Source organism: Carassius gibelio, chromosome B4 (assembly GCF_023724105.1).
Source record: "Carassius gibelio isolate Cgi1373 ecotype wild population from Czech Republic chromosome B4, carGib1.2-hapl.c, whole genome shotgun sequence".
Classification (NCBI taxonomy): Eukaryota; Metazoa; Chordata; class Actinopteri; order Cypriniformes; family Cyprinidae; genus Carassius; species Carassius gibelio.
This window is the reverse complement of record NC_068399.1, coordinates 21,817,015-21,839,849: the sequence shown is the minus strand read 5'-3', so window position 1 is coordinate 21,839,849 and position 22,835 is coordinate 21,817,015. Positions and strand designations below refer to the sequence as shown.

Here is a 22,835-nt window from a genome sequence, read left to right as displayed (position 1 = left end):
TATTTTAAGCCATGGAGATTCTTGTAGTCTACAAGAGGAGGTGTGCATCTCATATTGTTATTTCATTTTTAATGCAGTATAGTCTTTAGACCTGGTTCTGAAACAAGAACCTCCCAATTTGAAGATTCCGGAGTCATTCCAGTACCTTCTTTCTCATGGATGGATGTTCAGGTTTCAGTGCAAGCTGATAGCACTGATCGTAGACTCACAGTTATATTGGATCACAGCAGTGTGACTAGTGTGTGAGTTGTTTGTGTGTGTGTGTGAAATTTAGAAATAATGGATAGTTTCTATTTATATTCACCAAAATTTACCTACTTATATTTATACCTGATAAGTGTAGGTGAGACATTACAGGCAAAAACTTTTTTTTTTTCATGCATCTGTCAATTTTGAGTTTTTGAGCTTTTAGTATTTTTTCATACTAGTGGGAAGATATCATCAAAAATACACTTTTTCTAAAAGTTTTTCTTTTATATCAATTTTTCCATTTTTAGTATGTAGATTTCAATTACAACACACATCTCTTTTCTCACACATAATTTTCCCAAAACAAGATTTTTCTCTTGCTCCACACCAAAAACCTCCACTTTATCGAAGCAGTTCAGTAGAACTTGCATACAGCAAACTTTACAGTTTTATTCCTATATTCCAAAGGTTTTTACAGAAGGGTTTATTCATATATGTTTTGCCTTATTTTTTATTCCTAAAAATTGTGATTTTTTTTTTTTCTAGCTGTTGTCAGTATTTTCTGATTTAGTGAGTGATAAAAGATCAAAATCCTGTCTGTAAAAATCTTTACTAATATGTAAATAAAATAATTGAACCTTATTTTATCATAAGTCAAGTTTTTTTTCTATAATTTTATGCAAACAGTGCATATTTATCAGATAATGCATTATGTGCATATTTAAGCATAACATTTCAGAATTAACCATTTTAACCATTAAGGTCATTTTCATTTTAAGGTCCAATTCACCGCTATTAAAAAACATTAATTACAACTTTTGCTCCTAATTTGCTGCTTCATAATAGTTAATACTTAATAGTTAATATGTAGTTGCTACGTTTAGGTATTGGGTTGGATTAGTTAATAGTGAGATTGGTCCCTATACTAAAGTGTTACCTATTATACTCCACTAACATAATATAATATAAAGATACAAATGCTGTCACTTGAGTGGTACCTCTTTTTTTTAGTACCTTTTAGATACTAATTTGTACACTAGCTCCATTAAGGTACCAATATGAATGCTTTAGGTACAAAAGGAACCAGCCGATTGACAGCATTTGTATTTTTTAAAGTTTAGTTTTGATATAATTATCTTTTGTGGTTACCATTCCTGGTGTTGATGGGTCTGAATAATCTTTTCGCTACTGAATTAGGCATGATTGAAATATTTTGCGAAGTTTATTCAGTTTTTTTTCCACTGCTTCTTAATGGTGTTACGTTGTATTTCATGCTTAACTGGATGCAACAGAATGGCGAAAAGCAGAATGACAGGAAATGGGCGAGTGACAGTGTTCGTGACTTCTAGCTAACGCCAGTTCTTAATGAAAGTGTTTTATGGCTGTATATCTGTGCTGATGACAGCATCTTCCCCAGAGAGTCATGTTTGGTTGGAGCTTCAGAGAGCATCAACCACTTTCTGTCTCAAGCGTCGTAAATAAGTTAGGTGTAAGAGTTGCTTGAGTGTTTTCTATAAAGATTCAGAGCTTCAAAACCAAGTGACAGGCTGTGAGTATTCCTAAATTAATTCCATTCGCTGTTTTTTTTTTTTTTTTTTTTAATGAACATAGGAAACCAAAAATATTGCTCCCTAGTATGTTCTGAATTTTTCAGTTCTTTTCTTTGGAGCAGATGAACACAGACAAGACAAGAAAAATATTAATGTCAGGTCAGGTGTAAACAGGTATAGCTTTTGATTGTGTGTCTGGAATAGTTATCATTTGGACCAGTTGGTGAGACTTGTATCGAAGCCTCTGGACTAAGATCGAGAACCGATCGTTCCTTACATACAACATTCCTGCATTTATTCCTTGATCCCTAGAGAGAATTATGGGCTGGAAATCGAGCATTTTATCACGTTTCCCTTCAAAGACCAATCAAAAAGTTGTCTTAGGCCTTATTTACAGCGAGGCAAACACATTCATAACTCTTCTCTTTGTACATCAGGAACATAATCCGAAAACCATAAGCAGCATCAGTTTTTACTGACTGCAGTCACATGGGTATAGTTAGAAAACAACCTTTTGTTGTCAATTGACCAAAAGATATCTGTATGTGTCAAAGGATAATTCACTTCTTTCAGCACCATGTGTGCCTCATTAATACACACAGGACTTCCTGACCTCATCCAGCGAATAAATGCGAGCGCTAAGCTTGATGAATTGTTCACTGTTTTGAAAGCATGCAGCTGGAAAGCTTATGTGAGCAATACATTATATTGTTCATTCATTCACTTATTACATTTTTTGTTTGCATAATATGCACTTTTTATGTATTTATGTATAACATTTAAAATAATGGTTATAGAAAATACAGACGTCAGTAAAATATTTCTGACTTTAATTTTGGCTTTGGGCACAAATTTAAGGCACAGGTTGCACACACAATAAAAAAGTACAATAAAAGTCAAGTATTCACTTTGTCAACCTATGTGAATCGTTTTCATCATTTAGTCACAAAAAAAAAAATATATATTTTGAATAATGTTTCAAATGTTTTTGTCTGTGTAATATAAAAGCGTTATCATAATCTGTTCAAAACAACGTTTTCTTGATTAGATGGACACAAAAGAAATCTACTTTTTGTGTTGCGTAAATCATATAAAGTAAATTAGTACAGAATTTCCATCCCTTTAAGTGACTGGTTTAAAGCTCATTTGTACATGGTCTTTTTGACTTTAAGAGAGTGTAGTTCCTCTGTATCTTCTCAGCTCAGTGTTGACATATAGCTTGTGATGGAATGGATTTGAAGTAGGAAGCATTTGTTTTTTTCTTCTGAGCAGAAGCCACAATGCGGTTTTCGAGATCTGGAGCGTTTCCCCTGCACATGATGGGTGTTTTTCAAGCCTCGAGGTGACATTCAGACATAACGGAGCAGATTGGCTTGTTGCCGTCTGTTTGGTTGATTTATATGTAGATATTTTAGCTAAGGAACTTTCCCGAAACTCAATTGTAGCACGATCTGAAGTAAACACTTTCGTTTTCCATTTTTGTATTTCGAACTCGCGCCAAAACACATAGGGTGGTCTTGAGGGAAAACAATGCAAGAGACTTTAATTCTTTCCAACTGTTTATGCTCATCTTTTTACACCACAATCCTTCTTGACTTCTAAGGAGCAGCTCGCACAAGTAATGTACAGCAATGAAACTTAAATGCATGGGTCTTAACTTGACACGACATCATATAAACACATTTGGTTCATGCCACAACTGCAAATACACCCATATTCTGACTCTCAGAACGTCTCCCTGTTAGTCGTCCTCAGGCAGAAGACTGTGGAAAACATTAGCGCAGAAGAGACAGGGGAAGCAAGGTGGCAGCGCAGAGGAATTCTTTTGAAGCTACAACATGTCGACATCCACGTCTACCATCTGCCCTCCCTCTCAACACACTCTCTGTTTGCCATTAGAGCCCTCAGCATCCATCAAAAGCTCTGCGGAGACAAACAATCACCTCTTTTTAAACTTTCTGATTCCACAGCAATTAGATTAGCATGTGTGATCGGATCAGTAAAAGAAAATCACACTCAAAAAATGGAAATCATTAATTTACCCTCATGTATATTAAACCAGAACACACACAAAAAAAATGTGGTTGTCCATTCAATGAAAGTCAGTTGGATCCAGTGTTGTATTGATATCTTCTTTTGCTTTCTGTAGAAGAAAGCGATAAGAGTCAAAAAATTATAGCACTTTTTTTTCGATTGTCTTAATTTTTTGTCGATTGTTTTAATTAGTGATGCACACATTTAAATAATCCAAATAACCTTTTTTTTTTTTTTTTTACATTTTTGTGAAGTCAAAAAATATAAGAAAATGAAAAATAAGAACTTTTATTTTGAAGAGTTCATGGCTTCAGAAGACTTTAAATAATCTGTGCAAGTGGCATGGACCACCTTTATGATTCATTTATGGTGTTTTTGCATCCAAAGCTATTCATCTGTTCCTTGAAACATGAACCTCAGTTATTCTGGGATGGTTATTGTTACTTCATTCTCTCTGTTCTGAAGCCGTTAAAGCGAGTTTGCCTGGGTCTTGTTATTTCTGTGGGTATTGAGGGCCTGGTCTGGTGTTGTCGTTAGTCAACTGACCCCTGGTTCCTGAAGCTCTCTCCAGCTGAGAAGTGCACCACAGTGTGTTTGGCACTTTGGTGTGTGTATGGAGTCTTCTGGCTTTATGGAGTTGGTAATTAGGAGAAGGGACGTATTCTGTGTCACCCTGGCACTGTAAATATACAGATGAGGTCTTTTTTAAAATTGTGTGACCTTTTCAGTGCTGTGTGGCTTATAAAACCAATGAAGTGCTAAAGGATGTAATGGTCTGTTAGGATTCTGATGGGATTCTTTCTGTAGGGAAACTGGCATGAGTTGGACAATCTAATGCATTTTTTATTTATTTATTTTATTTCTGATTTGTCTGACCTCAACGTAAGGACGAAGAGGAAAAACAAGTAGAAATTTTCAAGTTTTCAGTAGGGCTGCAGAGTTAGTACAGTATGTTCAATTACGGTATTTGACTTTTTTTAAACATATTTAGATAATTTGGCTTTGAATCATGCGGCTCAAATCTCTCTCATCAGTATGATGCTGAAATCAGTGTTCTTGACAGATAATTATTAATGTGTAAATTAAATTTAGTGTGACTTAAAAATGAAAGTAAAGTTATTGTTTTTTTTTCTGTCTTTAAGAAAATATATAAATGTATAAATACACTTTTATAATATTAATGTACACCGCAGTTCAAAAGTTTGGAGTCAGTAAGATTTTTTTAATGTTGTTGAAAGACTTCTCTTATGTTAACAAGGCAGCATTTATGTAATTGAAAAGTACTTTATGTTGTGTAATTATTACAATTTATAATAACTGTTTTTTTCTATTTTATGATATTTTAAAATGCAATTTATTCCTGTGATGCAAACTGAATTTTCAGCAGCATTACTCCAGTCTTCAGTGTCACAGGATCATTCAGAAATCATTCTAATGTACTGATTTGCCACTCAGGAAACATGTATTGTTATCAATGTGAAAAACATTTAACATTCACATCAATTGTGCTATATATATATATATATATATATATATATATATATATATATATATATATATATATATATATATATATACACACATACATATTGTGGAAACTGTAATGCATTTTTGTTTTCAGGATTTTTTGATGAATAGAAAGTTTACAAGAGCAGAATTTATATATATATATATATGCTTTTGACCAACTTAATGTATTGTTGCTAAATGTTAGTAGTAATTTCTATTTAAAAAATCTGACTGACACAAAAGTTTTATACCGTAGTGTAAACAGTGTAATTATTTATTTAAAATGTACAATTTATATGTTTTATGCAAAGTACAAAATAAGCATATACAAAATATTTTTTTGTATATATACAAAATAACCTAAATGCATTGATTCAAAAGTACACTTAAATGTATTGTAATATCTATTGAAAGACTCTCTATACAGGCTTGAAGGACAAAAATACTGGGGATTTTTCAGTATGTGATTATGTTGCTTCAGTCCATTTAACTGACTCCCAAAAACCACCTGGACTCTTTTCCCCTACCAAGTGTTCTGTCATCTGTTCTCTTTTCATGTTTTTCTCTCATCTCTTCCCCCTCCACCTCATTGGGTCAGCGAGAGTACATGATGGTCAGAGCTGGATGTCTTTAAACTGGGCCAGGGGGGTTGAGGACCACCAGCACCCCCTACCAAACACAAGCTCCATTCACCCTGCTGGGCTTTGAAGTCCTCTCGAGTGTCTCTGGCCACTGTATTGTCAGGCTAATGCAGAATGTTGCCTGATTGTTGGGGCAATTTGATTTTTAATTAGTTGAAGACGACACAGGCAGGATGGCAGGTATGCAAACAGTTATTACTCCCACCCACGGAGGGCAAATACACGCATGTTCCTTCTCTGTCTTCCTATGTGAATTCCTGCTTTCATCTTGTAGTGAAAACAAACTTACCAAAGACAATTATGAAGATGGCACTATTCTAATGATGCCATTGAACATGAAAATAGACTCGTGGAGTGGCGGTTAGTCTGATTATATTGTCAGGAGCTCTTAATCCCACTTTGAAGTGCACCAGCTTGCAGGATCCTCCACCGTTAGCCTCAATCCTATTTTGTAGAGAAAACATATGTTTGCTCATCAGACAGCTATCGGCTTGCTACCGATAGTCTTTTACGTACGTTTGGAGCTGGCTAGCTCACCACAGAGAGCAAATTACCACAATGACAGACTTCATTGGCCTTATTAGTGCTGGACAGAGTTATCACCTGCTAGGGGAAATGCCAATTTGGCACAGTGTGCCACATTCACACAATCTTAATGAGATCCAGCTGTTTTCCTGCAGATTTGATTAAGGAACGAGGTTTTCGTTGTTATTGTCGAAGAGTTACAAACACAGCTGTTGGTCATATGTGACTAAATTCAAGAGATAACGTCTCACTTATCAAAAAATGTACCATGCTAGCTATGCTATCTGCCAGTTTAAAGTAAAATTAACCAAGAATTACATGAATTATATTGATAACAGTGGTTCTTGTAACAATGACTGTTTGAACTATTTTGTCTAAAACTATTGCTAAAGTTTTCAAAGGGCTAATATTTGACCAAATTTTTCAAAAAGTCACATTTTATTTTTATTTGATATACTTTTGCATACTTTTAACCTTTTTATAATTTCATATTCATTTGTTTTATTTATTTTAAGGATGTTTTTTTTCATTTAATATCCTGTTTACGTTTAATTTAATTTAATTTAATTTTATTTTATTTTCTCAGAATACTTCAAAAACACCAAACTAGTTGGGGGCTATTATATTTATCTAATCCTTCATTCTTCAGTGTCCTTTTTCATGATTTGACTCAAGTTTCAATCAGATGATGACAGAAGGTTTTGATTGGGATGATTGATGGAGGTGGAGATATGGAGAGAGACAGACGAGACCTCCTGAACCCACCCACCAACACATTTCATCTTTCTCTTTCCCTCTCACACACTAAAATCTCTTGTTTTTTTTCACTCTCCCCATCTCAAGCACACTTGGGACCTTTCTTTGCTCCTCCAGATTCCGGGGTGGAATCGAAGAGATTATGTAGCGGTCCATATGCGCGCGTGATCGGGAGCTCTGCTTTTGAAGTCTGTCAGATCAGGGATTAACCTCTTACAGCAGCGTATGGGTCAGAGCGGGCTGCAGGACAGTGAATGCACAAGCACGTACTTCTCCAAATGATTGAGTTATGCACTGTGTGTTATTACTACTGTTTGAGGACTTTAACGCCAGAAATAAATCAGAGAACAAGCCTCCTCTCTGTTTGGTGATTTCACATCTGGCATCTGATCGCTGAGTCAAGAAGACAACACTTTTTTTTTTTTTTACACTTGCATTGCAAGCTTTGCCTGTTCACCCTTTTTTTTGTTGCACACCTGTGTAACCTTGAATGGAACTGACTTCATATATTCACTAAAATCAATTTGACAGCAGTAAATTAAAAGAAAAAGTGGCTCTGAAAAGTGAAGTTAGTTTTAAGAAAAGTATGGTAACACTTTATAATAACTGCATGCTTTTAATCATTAGTTAAGCATCAGGAAACCGTTAATTCATCATTTATAAAGCATTAACAGACATTTATAAGCAGTTTATAAATGCAGATATAAATGCTTTATACCTGATTTAAAATCATATCTATAATGTATTTAATAATTGTTTTTTTCATAATTTATTAATGATCAATTTATCATTTCTAAATTAAGTATAGCATTATTTACACACCAGTTATTAAGGAGTTGTCAGTGGTTCATAAGATCACTTAGAAATTTCAAGTAAATGATTAATAAACTATTTAAATGTGCATTTATTCAGACATATAGTAATAGTTACTAATAGTGTTAATAAATGGTTTATTAACATGTATTTCTACTGTAATTCAGGGTTAATTCAGGTAGTTATAAAACATATGTAGTTGTTAGTTAACTATTTTTGTGAGCTCATCTAAAGTGAGGACTATTTATGCCTTGTAAAGCTTTTACAAATGAGATTTTAGGGCTGTTAATATTTCTATGCTCTGTATCACTGTGTTGTGTTTGTTTTCCGTTTTTTGTTTAGAAGATAACTGAGCCTTTAAATATCCTTTATAAATGCTTTACAAGGCATAACTAGTCCTCACTTTAGATGAGCTCACATAAATAGTTAACTGACCACTACTAAATGCTTTATAACTACCTGAATTTACTACATTTCTTGTGATCTTATGAATCACTGGCAACTCCTATATAACTGGTTTGTAAATAATGCTATACTTCATTGAGAAATGATAAATTGATCATGAATAAAGTATGAAATTACAGATTATAGATATGCTTTTTAATCAAGAATAAAGCATTTATATCTGTATTTATAAACTGATTATTACTGTCTATTAATGCTTTAGAAATTATGAATTATCTGTTTATTAATGCTTAATTAATGATTAATAGTGTGCAGTTATTATAAAGTGTTACCAGAAAGGTATACCATCATTTCATTGCAGATGCCTTTTAATGTTATATTATCTAATGCAATGACATTCACATGTTAAAGTGTTTTTCTGTTGAACCTAAAAAAAGATATTTTGAAGAATGTGGGTTGCTAATCAATAACTGGTCACCATTTACTTCCATACTATGGAGGCAAGTTGGGACCAGAAAGTGTTTGCTTACACACTTTCTTCAAAATATTTTCTTTTATGTTCAGCTTAGGAAAAGTAATTCATACTGGTCTGAAACCGCTTAAATGATGACACAATTTTCATTTTTGGATGAAGTGTCCCTTAAAGTGTCTGAGTGTGTTTTGGGGCCGCTGTTGGGTTTAAAGTAGAGGTTTGGTACCAGGCAAGATGGGGATACTGGTTTATGGTCTGAGACACATTCCCCATGGATCCTGTGTTAAGAAATGTGAACCCATGTGGTAAATTTTGGACCTGACTGCTGGTTTTCGTTGAATGGTTTTGCGGTCTGGCCACAGCCCACTTTTTGCTTTTGTACCTAATCAGCTCACTTGTACCAGAGAATTGAGTAAATGTATCCGTTCTGTTCTTAATCAGTCCTTGTTAAAGAGAAATCCAGCTAAATGCTGTTTGCCAGTCTCACTCAGAAGCTGACTGCTTCCTGCTCTGCCTTGTGATTTTGTTGTTCAGTGGCCCAATTATTTCACAAAAACAAAACCGCTGGCGGTCCACTGTTAGCCTGAGTCTATACGATAAAAAAAAAAAAAATCACATCAGTGTCAGTAAAAACATTTATAATGTTACAAAAGATTTCAAATAAATGCTGTTCTTTTGAACTTTCTGTTCATCAAAGGATCCTAAACAAATGTGTCACGGTTTCCACAAAAATTTAAAGCAGCACCAATGTTTGCAACATTAATGATAAGAAATGTTGGTGCACCAAATCAGCATATTCAGACGATTTCTGAAGTATCATGTGAGACTGAAGACATTTTGAAATATCTTCAAATGTTCTTGTGGCTCAAGTGGTAGAGCAGTGGTAGAGATGTGGGTTCGAATCCCAGGGAGCACGTTAGGTAAATTTTTTTGCCTGAATGCACTGTAAATCGCTTTGGATAAAAGTGTCTGCTAAATGCATAAATTTAATTTAATTTTTTATAGAAAATGGTTATTTTAAATTGTAATTTATGTTCCAAATTTTTTACTGTATTTTTGATCAAATAAATGTAGCCTTGGTGTGGGCAAAAGAAACCAAACCAAAGTGTATATGTGCATACAACTTATTTATTTATTGGTATATATTGTGTATTTATTTAAATACATAAAATCCACATGAGCAGATGCTTGCCTAGAAAGCCTGTCATTGAGATGAATGAGAAAGTTTACAGCTCTTTCCAGGTATTACAGACCTTTTTTTACTCCAGTCAGTAAAAGAAAGATCTGTGTTGGCGATGCTTTATTCTGGCCAAAGTAAAGATGCAACATTTTTGACCTTATTCCAATTTGTCTTCAATGACTGGAAATTTCCCACCGTTAAATCTCACACTCACGTTCCTGAATAACTCAGGCCTGTTTTCGTTCTTCAGCTCTCCTACTGAGAGACAGATCGGTGAAGTAAGAGCAGCTGCGTCTTTGCGTCTGTGTCCAACTGCCTCTACTCCTAACATGACAGAGAGATCGCTTGACAGAAAAGCTGTGTGCTTTTGACTTTATTTAGTGCCCGTGTGTGTGCATATGTGCGTGTGTGTGGTGTGGGAACAGGGGCCATGAGTGTGTCGCAGGTGGTACAGGGCTGTGTCATATTACAGAGGAAGTTAGTTTGTGTGTTCTGAAAAGATGAGACTGACAGCTTTGACTTCTGCTCATTTCCTCACTGTAATTAGTAAATGCTTATCTGATGCCACAGTTCACCTGAGAAAGAGGAAAAACTCAGAGAAGAGAAACAGCCAACTTATAAATAGGCCAGACTGAGGCAGTTGTAATGGAGACAATTATAATGTCATGACATATTTAATTATTCAAATTACTTAAGCTGATGACATTAAAGTACTTAATAAACAATATATATATATATATATATATATATATATATATATATATATATATATATATATTTGTGAAATGTTTTATAAAATGTAATGTTTTCACAATTTATATAGCATGTTTTTTTGTGTGTGTATTATTGCTATTATTACAGTTATATTATTATAAATAGCATATAGATAATAATAACAAAGTAAAAAAAAATACAAATACTGAATCAAATTGTTTTATTTTGAATGAGGTGATAAAAATAATTATAATTATATAAATATAATTAATACAAATATATAACTATAAGTGTATACCATTACATTATTAGTATTATTATTAGTATAATAACATACAATATTACTACTACTTCTACTACTACTACTTCTACTACTACTAATAAAATACAAATATAATTTTTAATCACAAAAATTTGATTTGTTGTTTCTTGTTTTAGTCCCATTGTTATATTATTTTCTATTATTTTAAATAGGATATAATTATTAATAACAATAAAATAAAATAAAATGATATTTTTTTCAATTTCATCTGCAGTTCCAACACTTGCCATGGCATCAGTTATCACTGACACAGAAAGGAAATAAACACTTACAGAATTTGACTGTCTTCTCATTGCATCCTTGTGTTGTATCTTCTGTAGATGATGGATGCACATTTTGATTGCTCAGATCCCTTAACAGAGCTTGACTCGACACCGGATTCCATCCGTCATCTTCCATTATGACTCAAATTTGTCAGAACCACAGCTGTCGAACACCACTTCAGTAAAAAAGCGAGCTAACGACGTCAGAGTTCAAAGACGTGAACCTCAAACCTCTTGAGCTTTGATCTGACCCTCCCAGATCAGATGCTGACACTGACTGCTAATGAACCCTCGAACCCCTGCCCTACAGTTCAGCCTGGCCTGGAAAGCATTTACAGTCAGCATATCCAATAATTATTCAGAAGACCGTTGCAAATATCAGTAATTAGATTCTGTGTGATTGTGTGTGTAGTCATGTGGTTTGTATTAGTGGAATTCACTGATCTCATATCAGATACAGACTTATATATTACTAGCAGTGACATTAGTACACTATACGTTTACGGGGCAGCTGTTTGTGAAATGCAATATAGCTTTTTGCAAAAATGTATATAAAATATAAAATATACAATTAAAATATACATTACAATTTTATTTTTTTCTAAATTTTAATAAATAAATATTTAAAACAAATAAACAAACAAAAAACAAAACAAAAAAAGAACAAACAAAAAAACAAACAAAGCAACAACAACATTTTGGTAACTTGAAGTAAACAAAATAAACAAATAAAATATAAAATAAAGTTGAATACACTAAATTTAATAAAATATGAAATAAAAAATATTAAAACTTTAACTCAAATTTAATGGAAATTGAAAATATAATAATAAAAACAGATTTAAAGTATTAATAAAAATTAAAGTATATTAGTGTCTGAATGACGCTAAAATATAATTTTTTTTTTAAGTTTAGATGTCTTAACTTTTGTGCATTTAGAGAATTTTATACATAATGTATTTCATACTTCTAAAACAGTATGACTAGTATGGTGTTATCCTACTGATATTCACTATTTTTGTGAATTGAGTGAGTTAAGTTAAAAGGCTTTTTTCTGTGGATTTGTGTGAGATCCTTCTGTCTTTTTATATTGCCTAGATTTATCTGCTCACTTCCATAAGTGTGTGCCTGTTTCGTTTATAGCTGGCGGTAGCTCTGCATTCAGTTCTAATAGAGATCTACTGTATGAAGACAGAGTCCAGATGTGGAGTTAAGTTCCTCTTCAGATAACCTGACCTTATAAGAGCATGTCTATACTGTTTTCCAAAAGATATATGAGCTGTTTGGCTTGGACCTGCTACCTATGATTGCATCCATGTGTGTGTGTTCGTGTATGTATATCTGTATAATTATGTTTGGGGACATGATTTTCAGAGCAGAGCCTGAGTCAGTTATATGAAGATGTATCAAATTGCTTCTTGCTTCCTCTTCCCAATGAATGATTCAATCATTTGGTCCATAGTTCTTCTAGGAGACACACAAAAATAATTGTTACACTGTAAACATTGCAAATGTGTTAAATTAAGAAACTTTTTTTTCACTTGATCTGATCCATAAAAATGTCTAAACTAGGGCCTGAGCATCAGCGATGTTTTGATGACTTTATTTTATTTTCCTCCATTCTCTTTACTTATTCCTTTATCTCGAATATACTCCCTCGTGGTCTGTGATCTTTCATTTGCTAAATGTGAATGCTGGAATTCCACTTTTTTGAAGTTGCACTAAATAAAACCTCTTTTTTTCTCTCTTAACTGATTAAAGGATCCAGTCAGAACACCTCTTTTATATTCTTTAAATGAAGCTTTTTGATGCCTTCATCATATGCTGCTTCCGTTTCTCCATCCTAATTGTAATGAAACCCAATAGCTTGTCTAGGTTGTCTTGTAGTGTGAGGGATTGGCTGACAGCATGACAATTCTATAGGATTACAATCCACAATCCACAGGATTACATTAAACACTCTGGGTAAAGCTACTTTCATAACAAAGGCTGTATTTCAATGACCAGATGGGACATTTGTATGGTACTTCTTACTATGCATCTCATTTAATTACACTTTCCTTTTGGCATTGATTAGTGTTGAGGAAAGCATGCAAAAAATAGATCAGCTTATCGACCAAGTTTCTTTGTTGGCTGGACACTGGTCTCAAGCTGACCTGTAATATAACATCTGTCAAATCAAGTTCCCATCTGAAAAAATGTCACGGTTACCTTGTTATCAGGGCAAAAGAGGAAAAGGTATTTTGGAAGAGAGCTTTTAAAAATAGACCTGGTCATTTTGCCGTTATTACAAAGATTCACAAAAATAAATGTTAACAAAAGATTGTTTCTTCATAATATAATTTATACGGAAACCTGAGAAGTCTGCATACCACCGTTTTTTTCTCAATTGCATGATCACAACTGTAAGATATGAAGTCAGTATTGTGAGATATGTACTTGCAATTGTGATAAAAAGTTGCGAGAAATAAACTCGCATTCTGACTTTTTTAATCTCACAATTTAGACTTCTTCTGTCAGAATTGAGATGAAAACTCGCAGTTGCGAGTTCTAAAGTCCAGTTCTGACCAAAAAAAGGATATATTTTCTTACAGTTGGCCATTTATGTCACACGCTTCTAAAGAAAAAGGTCAGAATTGTGAGAGGAAATCTTGCAGTTGCAAGGAATAAAAAAAGGGCAACAAAAAAAAATTTTAATAAATAAAAAATATAAAAAGTAGACATTATAAGAATGTTCCCTTTATTTCAACTTTTGTCGTTTTTTTTCATCAAAGTTTCATTTCAGCTAGCATTTGCTTAACTTTCATCCCATATAGAGCACCACTTGTTCCCGCTGGAATGGTTTTACATGTTTGATCCCGACAGAAAGCTGCTAATCTCCTGCTTGTAAATGTTGATGTCTTTCATTGCAGTACAGCTGAGGGCTTTGTCTCCAACGGTGGCTCATTAAAACAGACCTCTTAAGTATGTGTCCTTCCTCTCAGAAGGCTTAAGGACTCTCTCTCGAAACAAACTTTTAAAGATAAAAGCTGAGCAGAGGGTTCTCGTGGTTTGCGAGAGCTGGTTCTAAGGCGGAGACTTGACCGCGGTGGCCGCTCAGAGCACGGTCTGATGTACGGCAGTAATCCTGGCTTTTCTTTCACTTTGATCAGTGGAGATTACCCTGCCGTTGCTGTTGGTCTCCGATCTCTGTAACCAACACAAGTGGCTCGGCGAGCTTTCAGAACTTACATGTTCGTACACTCTCGAATACAATCACGTACAAAATGTTTCATAGAACCTGTTAGATGAGCTACGTAAATTAATAAATACTCAATAACTGTTTTGTTTTCGTCATCTGTTCTATTCCCCGTCTCTCATATCCACTCATTCTTACTGGTTTTGTGAACCTTCATTAACCAGATGTTTCTGATTCATTATTCTCTGGTGATATAGAGGCAGACGGATTTACTGTATCATCTGAAAGCCACGCTCTGATCTCAAGTTCATTCACTGGATCCCCCGCTAAACCATCCTGAGAGTACCTGACCTCGGATGAATCTCTTTATTCCGTAGTTTCTTCTCTGGGGAATGGAAAAATGATAGATGAGAGAGATAAAACGGAGGGGTTTCGTTCTTTCATGTTTCTTTGCCCACCTTGTGAATTAATTATATGTGTTTTCCTTTCCGGAGGGAAGCTAACTTTTCGCCAACTGTGATGGTGAAAGTGCTAGGTGGTTTCCGCCGGGCTCGGACTAACCTGTTGATTTATGCCTGCCTGCTCAGAATCAAAAGGCCGCTCGTGTTTGCACGCACACACTGTGTGCAGGTACGAAACAAGAAAATCCCTGTTAAGTTGTCTTGTGGCACTTTGTCGAGAACAGCGGCGGGAACTTGGGGAATGTTGCGTGGCTTCGAGAAGCCCCTGTGCAAAGTGCTAAGGAAGGGGGCAAATGAAAGTGCGAATGAAGAGCCGGTCTTCTGAAGTGGAGCCAGACCCGATGGCTCCCGTGAGGGACCTCGGGGGTCAGCGGAGCAGGCTCGATGTTGTCATTTAGTCTGTTGGGTTTGTTTGACCCTTGACCCCTAACAAGGGCCAAGGCCACGGGGCAGGCATCGGGCGGCGTGCCTGCTTTAATTTGTCTGTGAGGAACCTCGCATACGCGACCACATGAAAGCAAAGGGGGTGAAAAAAGCTTTGGAAACTTTGAAACGACTCAATCTTTACTTGTCAGAAAGCAATTTTATTGTCTTGAGTGGTTACATTTTTAACTGTTGTCTCAGAATGTCGTTCCAGACTCAAAGCTCACCTGTTTCTCATTCTTTTCTCACTGTGTCTGAGCAGGACTGTGGCCTGGTGGTCAGACCCGATCAGCCCTGCGGTTTGGAGCCCATTCCAGGGATGAGATCTTCAGAAGAGGCCCAGGCCTCACCTCGGCTTTGCCTCTCAGGAGATGAACCTGGTAGGTTTATTCCAGGTTTTGATCATGGGCTTGTAGTAAAGAATCTGAAATTTGAATCTGAAACTTGCTGTAAGATTAACTATCCTGTTTTTTATCTCCAAGATCGTAAGTCAAACTGGTCGTTGTCTGTTTTGTGGACAGATTATACATTTTCCGATTCTTTTCCTCCTGTATGAAAGACGATGTTGGCCCTTAAACCATATATTTCAGTTGCAAAGTAGTTCATCATGTGTTATATTAGCAGGAGGTTCACGGTTTATTAACCGCTCCACTAGAGGATGGGAAAGGTTTGCTTGTGAACTCAGAGTTTGGTAATTTATGTGCCTCCTTTTACAGTGGGGTAATGTGCTGATTCATTGCCTGAGTTGAATCATTGCTCAATTATAAGGTAATATATAAGGAATATAATAACTTCATCCAGGTATTCTGAGTGAGTTGTTCCTCTGCAGGTTTCAGTTCTGTGAGTGTGTGTTCAGCTGCTAGGCCTTTTAGATTTAAAACCACTAGGTTAGGGTTCAGAAGACGGTTCAGTCAGTGCTATAAAAGTAAAAAGGTCGTTCACAGCAGGGTAGTACATCAAAGTCGGTGGGGATCTACTTGAATTAACTGTTTAAGGTGGAGTCACTCACATTGTGTGTGTGTGTCATTGTGTGTAAGAGAGAAAAGATGATGTATATTTGCCGCAAATAGGGGACTGAAAATCGGCACAATGAAGTAATCATGTCTAGCTGGAGTTTCCCAGCTAATTCATCATTTTATGCTGAACTTTTGACATACGGCTGTATAAGAACTTTAAAACTTCACAGAGATCCACATCACTATGAATCACCTGTGAATACTGTAAGTTGAGTAGGTTCTGTCACGGAAATGTAGTATAATGCAGTATAAAGACAGTATAACAGAATATTTTCCATCTCTGTCAGGCCGTTGGGTCGTCCCATGCCTGAGCTGTTCTGACAACAGGACCTGTGATTGGAGAGAGGTCGCCTGGCAACCCGACAGCTGTTATCACCCTTTACTGGACCAACCTCAGCTGCAAACCTGCATGACGGACCGAAGGGTGAGGAACAGGAACCAAAAAGACATTAAAAATGAAGTCAGTACCAGAGGTACCTGTAAAAATCAAGAGTTGTAGGCAACCAGCTTCAGGAGATTTTTGAGTTTTCTCTGATTTTGGTTATAAACTGAAAACAAGTCAAGAAAACTCAAAAAATTTTATTTTTGGAGTGTTAACCCTATGTTGTCAGAAAAAGGGTACAAGAGATGGTACACTTTCAAAAAGTTATATTTTTGTACCTTATTTATCCCTAAATGGTTCATAATAGTACCTAAATGGTACATATTAGTGCCTTTTGAAAAGGATTCCAATATCATAATACACATTTTGCCATAGTAACCATAACAAACATTTTATATAATGCTCAACAGTTAATAGCTATTTAAAAAAGGCTAAAAAATACAGTAAAACATTTTAATATGATTACAATCTTTTAGCTATTTTAATGTATTTTCAACTAATTCCTGTGATCATTTGAATATGCTGATTTGGTGCTCAAGAATCAGTTCTTCTTCTTATCAATGTTGTTAAAAGTTCCGGTGCTTAAAGGGGGTGGGGGGGGGGGGGTGAAATGCTCGTTTTCACTCAATATCCTGTTAATCTTGAGTACCTATAGAGTAGTACTGCATCCTTCATAACTCCAAAAAGTCTTTAGTTTTATTATATTCATAAGAGAAAGATAGTCTGTACCGATTTTTTCCTTAAAAACACGACCGGAGGCGTGACCTGTGGGCGGAGCTAAATAATCATGAGCGCAAGTAGGCTTTTGCGTTGAGAGCGTTTGAAAGCTGTGACATTACCTTGAGGAAAAAAACATCATCCAAAACAAACCATGGCTAACAGTCAGATTCAACAGTTTATTTATGATCCCGAATCAGATCCCGAGGCTGAAACTGAACGAGAGCAGCAGCAGCAACGACTCGCTCCGAGCAGGGCTCGAACCCGGGTCTCCGATGGGAGGCGGACGCACTAACAAGGAGGCAGAGATATTTTAAGCAGTTTTACTCACCGCCTGCAGTTCCAACACACAATCGTGACCCTTTTTCGTTGGGACTGCATTATCCTTAAGAAATAAACGATGTGCAAATCCGGCGTCAAACTGAGACTTGTTTGTAAAACAAGCATTTTCAAAATGCAGGGAACAAACACAAACACTTGCACAACTCCGTTGATGCTCTGTAAAAAATAAACTCCATCCACTGGTCCCTTAATGCTGTTTTTTCTTCGGTAATCTCTGCAGGGTTGTCTTGCCCTGGCAACCAAAAACACACTCCTTTTGTGACATTTCGCAATGCTCTCGCTCTGAACAGTGAATGTCTGTTGTGCTCTGCTATACGGGAGCGCGCACTCTTCTGGCAAACGTGCCCTCAGAACCCATATAAGGAAATTCCACTCCATCTAACGTCACACAGAGCCATACTCGAAAAAAACTTTCCGAAACTTGTGACAAACCGGAAGAAGTATTTTTGGAACAGAAATACTCCTTCAAACATACAACTTAATTTTTGAAACTTTGTCCATGTTTAGCATGGGAATCCAACTCTTTAACAGTGTAAAAACTCAGTATGCATGAAATAGCATTTCAACCCCCTTTCATAATTTTTTGAGGACTGTGATACATTTTTGTCAGGATTTTTTGATGAGTAGAAAATTTTTAAAGCATCTTTTGTAACATTATACATGCCTTTATTTACATTTTTGATCAATTAAATGCATTATTGCTGAATAATAATAATAATAAAAAATCTTACTGACTCCAAACATTTCAACAGTAGGGTGAATACTTTTTGAGGCTACTATATATTTGTGTTTACATGTAAAAAATATTAATGAATTGTTATAAGTACTCGGTTTGAATCAACTGTTTAAACAAGTTTCTTTTTCTGGACTTGATGGACAATTTGTCGGTTCCTCTGTATGCAGCTGACAGCTGTGCCATATGTGTATATACAGTACTGAGGAATAAATTAAAGGCAGGCAGCTCAATTAGCATTGAAGTTCCAGTGGCAATGAACAGCTGTTTATCAGAGATTAATAGCAGGTGTTTGAGCTTCATCTGCAGCTGAGCTCACAGCAACCGCGTGATTCAATCACACTGCTGCTTTTATATATGCACTCATAGTGTAAATTCCTCAGGAAGAAGAGGGAGAGATTTTCTGAAGAAGAAAACCAATACTCCCCTGTGTTTGTTGCTAGATTTTATTTTATTGTAATTTTGTTCTTGATGTGATCCGCACACCTCCTGTGTTTTAGGTTGTTTTTAAATCATTGCTTAAAGCCCAGCAGGGGTTTTCAACGCTGTGTGCCAAACCTACAGTCCATTCCTGCTTCACACACTCCCTCAGCACTCATCCTCACTGCATGACTCTTTCCACCCTGTCTCGATTTAAGATTCACAAGATCAGATCTGACACAAACAAATGGCCACATTACACAAGGGCCCTGAGCTCCAGCTATAGACAAACCACAGCCCTCTGACTGCACGCCCATTCAACGGGAAAAGATTTCCTCTTTCCTCTTCAGGAAAGATTGTTTCAAATAAAAGAGCTTTAGATTGTCAAGGTCTATATGCGTGAGTTTTTCATGTTAAATCCATTTCTGTGGTCTGCAGAGAGCCTTATGTATTGTTTGGAGTTAAATCTAACTTGTTTCCTGTACAAGTCACACAAAACACATTTACTAACATGCATAAAATCAGAGCTGAAAAAAAGACAAGACAGTGGTATAGACTGCTCTGTTGATAACTGTATGTTTAGAACTGTAGGTTTGGAATGACATGAGTGCAACTTCTGACTTCTTGTTGGAAATATGTGTCTTTAATCTTGTGAGCAAGTCTGCAGATCACAATGCCTGCTCCCTGGGATCTTGTGATTTAGACTGGCATGCCTGCCAGCTTCAGTGCCAAAAGCGCACACACAGATGAACATCCAAACTTATTAGACTTGTGTTGAAGTGTTTCATGGCGACTGTGATCTCAAAAGGTTCTATTGTGTCTTTTGCCTTTATAATGACACAACTGGGTTATTTCATTTCCTCATGTTTGTGTTGTCAGTAGTCTGCCACTCATTTAAGACTTAAGTATCATACATGTATATACACACAAACATATTTATGTTATACACATATGGTATGCAACATCCCTTATATAATATTTATATAATCTTTTTATTTGTAAGATTTATGCCTAATACTATAAATATGAAGTATTCCTTATAAAAATGCTTCATTTTACAATACAGTTCTACTTGTGAACATTAGTTAACTGCATAAGTGTGAATGAACTGAACTAACATTGAAAAATAGGTGTAATGAAAAATTCAATAGTGTTTAATAATCTCTTCGTTAACCTTACTGTCAATTTCAACATTTATCAAGACATTATTAAAATCGAAAATGTTATCTGTTAATATTATTTACTGGACCTGAACACGAAATAACAATGAATTTATTACAAATGATAACAACTTTATTAACATAACATTATAATTTTTTGTTAGTTAACTGTATTAACTAATGTTGTTAACTAATGAAACTTTATTGTAGAGTGTTACCATAAAAATATACCCGAAGAATTTCTACTTTAAGCTTTATCCAGAAATGTTCATGTTTAAAGTAAATGTTAAAAATGATAACATAATTATGAGATAAAGACTAAAATCAGTGGCTTTCAAAAAATTTTGTTAAAAGGGGACGCTTTATGGTGAGATGAATAATAAATTGCTTTTATGTTTTAAAAACAATTTGCCAGGACTACTAAAACACATAGACGATGACTTCTTTTTGTTTTTAAATTGAGGAGTGTGCATTTAGTGCAGTCTACTTCTGGACTTGACAAGATCTGGATTTAAGAAACCAGCCCAGAACTTTTGTAGTTTCACAACATCTAACATGCATGTCTTCCCTTAGGTCCTGTTTATCGGCGACTCCACTAATCGAGGGATGATGTACTATCTAATGGAGAGGGTGAACACTACTCTGGAGGACTGGGACAAGGCTCACGACACCATCGTCTACCACAACCTGAATCAGGGCCGAACTATCGTCAGCTACTCCTACTACCCACAATTCTGGCTGCCGAAGGCTCAGAGACCAACTTTCCAAAGAGCTCTGCAGCAGCTTCTAGAAAGGTCTGTGTATGTGCATGTTGGATGATGTTTGTCTCCATGTGGCTGTGGGTTACACCCATTAAGCTGTGAATGTGCGGGTTTGGTGTCGGTCTAAAGTGGCAAAGGCCTTGTTAACACACTGAATGACTTTGGCAGTGTTTTTGATGGTGGGATGTGGGCTGCGTGTGGTTGGGCGGCTGTGTGTCAGATCAGAGTATGTCAGCAGGGATGGTAACCGCTGCTGGCTCAGCGCGCCGTTGATCTCACACAGCTACTGATGTGGGCAGAGGGGTGGGACATGCAGCACAGATGTGATTGTGTGTGTGTGTGTTATAGTGTGTATCTGTTGAGGACACGCGTTTTGGGAGCTGCCTGAATGATCTGACTCATTTTGTTTTTGCTAAATTCAATTAAAAGGCAGAGCTTTCCTTTGTCTAAGTGTTGAAGTATGTATATACACTACCATGAGCAGCAAATCAGCATATAAGAATGATTTCTAAAGACTGGAGTACTGATGCAGAAAACCCAGCTTCGCATCACTGGAATAAATTACATTTTAAAATATTTAAAAATGGAAACCGGGTATTTTAAATTGTAATAAAATTTCACAATATTACTGTTTTTACTGTATTTTTTATCAGACACTGTAAGCCTTGGTGAACAGCCTTTTTCCACAACATTACAAAATCTTTCACACCCCATACTTCATAAGCAGAATATTGTTTGGTTTAAGTGGTACGAAACTAAACATTTTGCAATTTTGGGTACATATTTCCACTTGAAATTATTGGTCGATTCATGAAATGGATTGTTGATTATGTCTTCAGTATGTACTGTTGATCTTTAACCTCTTCTCTGAAACCACTTCCACGGGACAGGTCACAACCCCTGGAGAACTCACCTCAGACAGTGCTGGTCGCTGGTGGGGTGCAGTGGCTGAACATGAACCATTTGAAGACCATTCAGCAGGTTTTAGAGAGGTAAACGTTCGCAAATGCAATTTTTTTGCATTTTTAGCCACATTTCAATTAGCAATGCTCTAATGGCAAGATTATTCTTCCTTTCTAAGAATGCTGGTTTTGTTTTATGTAGTTTGCTGCCGATCCTTCTAAGTGGCTTTGGATGTTTAATATCATATCTCTAACTTATCTCCAAGGGAGGGTCTTGAGAAAATCATGGTGGTGGTGAAGTCTTTAGGAATGGGTTTCCATCTGCCTGTGGATGGTATTCGCTCTCTTCCACTGGTAAGAACCACTGGAGATCACAAAATGTCCTGTAGAGCAGATGTTCTGCTTTTTCAACTTCGTTTATTGACATCTATAAACTTGTCGGACTTTGTCATCTTCATTCATTGGTTCTAGAATGGAGTGCAAGAACTCTATAATGTGAACAAAAATATTCTGGAAAGTGCCAAGCATCTTGGATATGAGGTCATTGACACTCTCAGCATTACCATGGGCCGTTATAAGGAGTTCCTGCAAGGACGATGTGCCTGCCATTTCCATGAGGTAAAAGAACAAAAAAAATATTATTTACAGTTTACTTTTATTCAGCAAGGACTCATTAAATTGATCAAGAGGGACAATTAAATACAAAATTTTGCAAACGATTTCAAATAAACACTGTTCGTTTAAATTTTCTCAAAAAATAAAATATAGCACAGCTGTTTTCAACATTGATAATGATAAGAAATATTTCTTTAACAGCAAATAAGGCATAGGATGATTTCTGAAGAATCATGTGAATATTGAATATTATTTTTTAAATATATTAAAAGATATAGTAAAAACTTTTTATAGTAATATATTGAAAGTTACTTTACATTGTAACAATTTCCCCAACGTTTTATTCTTCACT

At 35.7% G+C, this 22,835-nt stretch overlaps 1 protein-coding gene across 3 annotated transcripts in view; it reads left to right on the top strand.

The window, feature by feature from the left end:
* The window catches only part of cped1 (cadherin-like and PC-esterase domain containing 1), a 48,785-nt gene that overhangs the window by 23,370 nt on the left and 2,580 nt on the right, over positions 1–22,835 (top strand). For all 3 annotated transcript variants that reach the window (XM_052554996.1, XM_052554995.1, XM_052554994.1), the window contains exons 15-20: positions 15,698–15,815; positions 16,739–16,875; positions 20,779–20,999; positions 21,857–21,958; positions 22,135–22,222; positions 22,340–22,486. In XM_052554996.1, the coding sequence (XP_052410956.1) occupies positions 15,698–15,815; positions 16,739–16,875; positions 20,779–20,999; positions 21,857–21,958; positions 22,135–22,222; positions 22,340–22,486 (813 nt within the window). The remainder of the gene's footprint in view (positions 1–15,697; positions 15,816–16,738; positions 16,876–20,778; positions 21,000–21,856; positions 21,959–22,134; positions 22,223–22,339; positions 22,487–22,835) is intronic.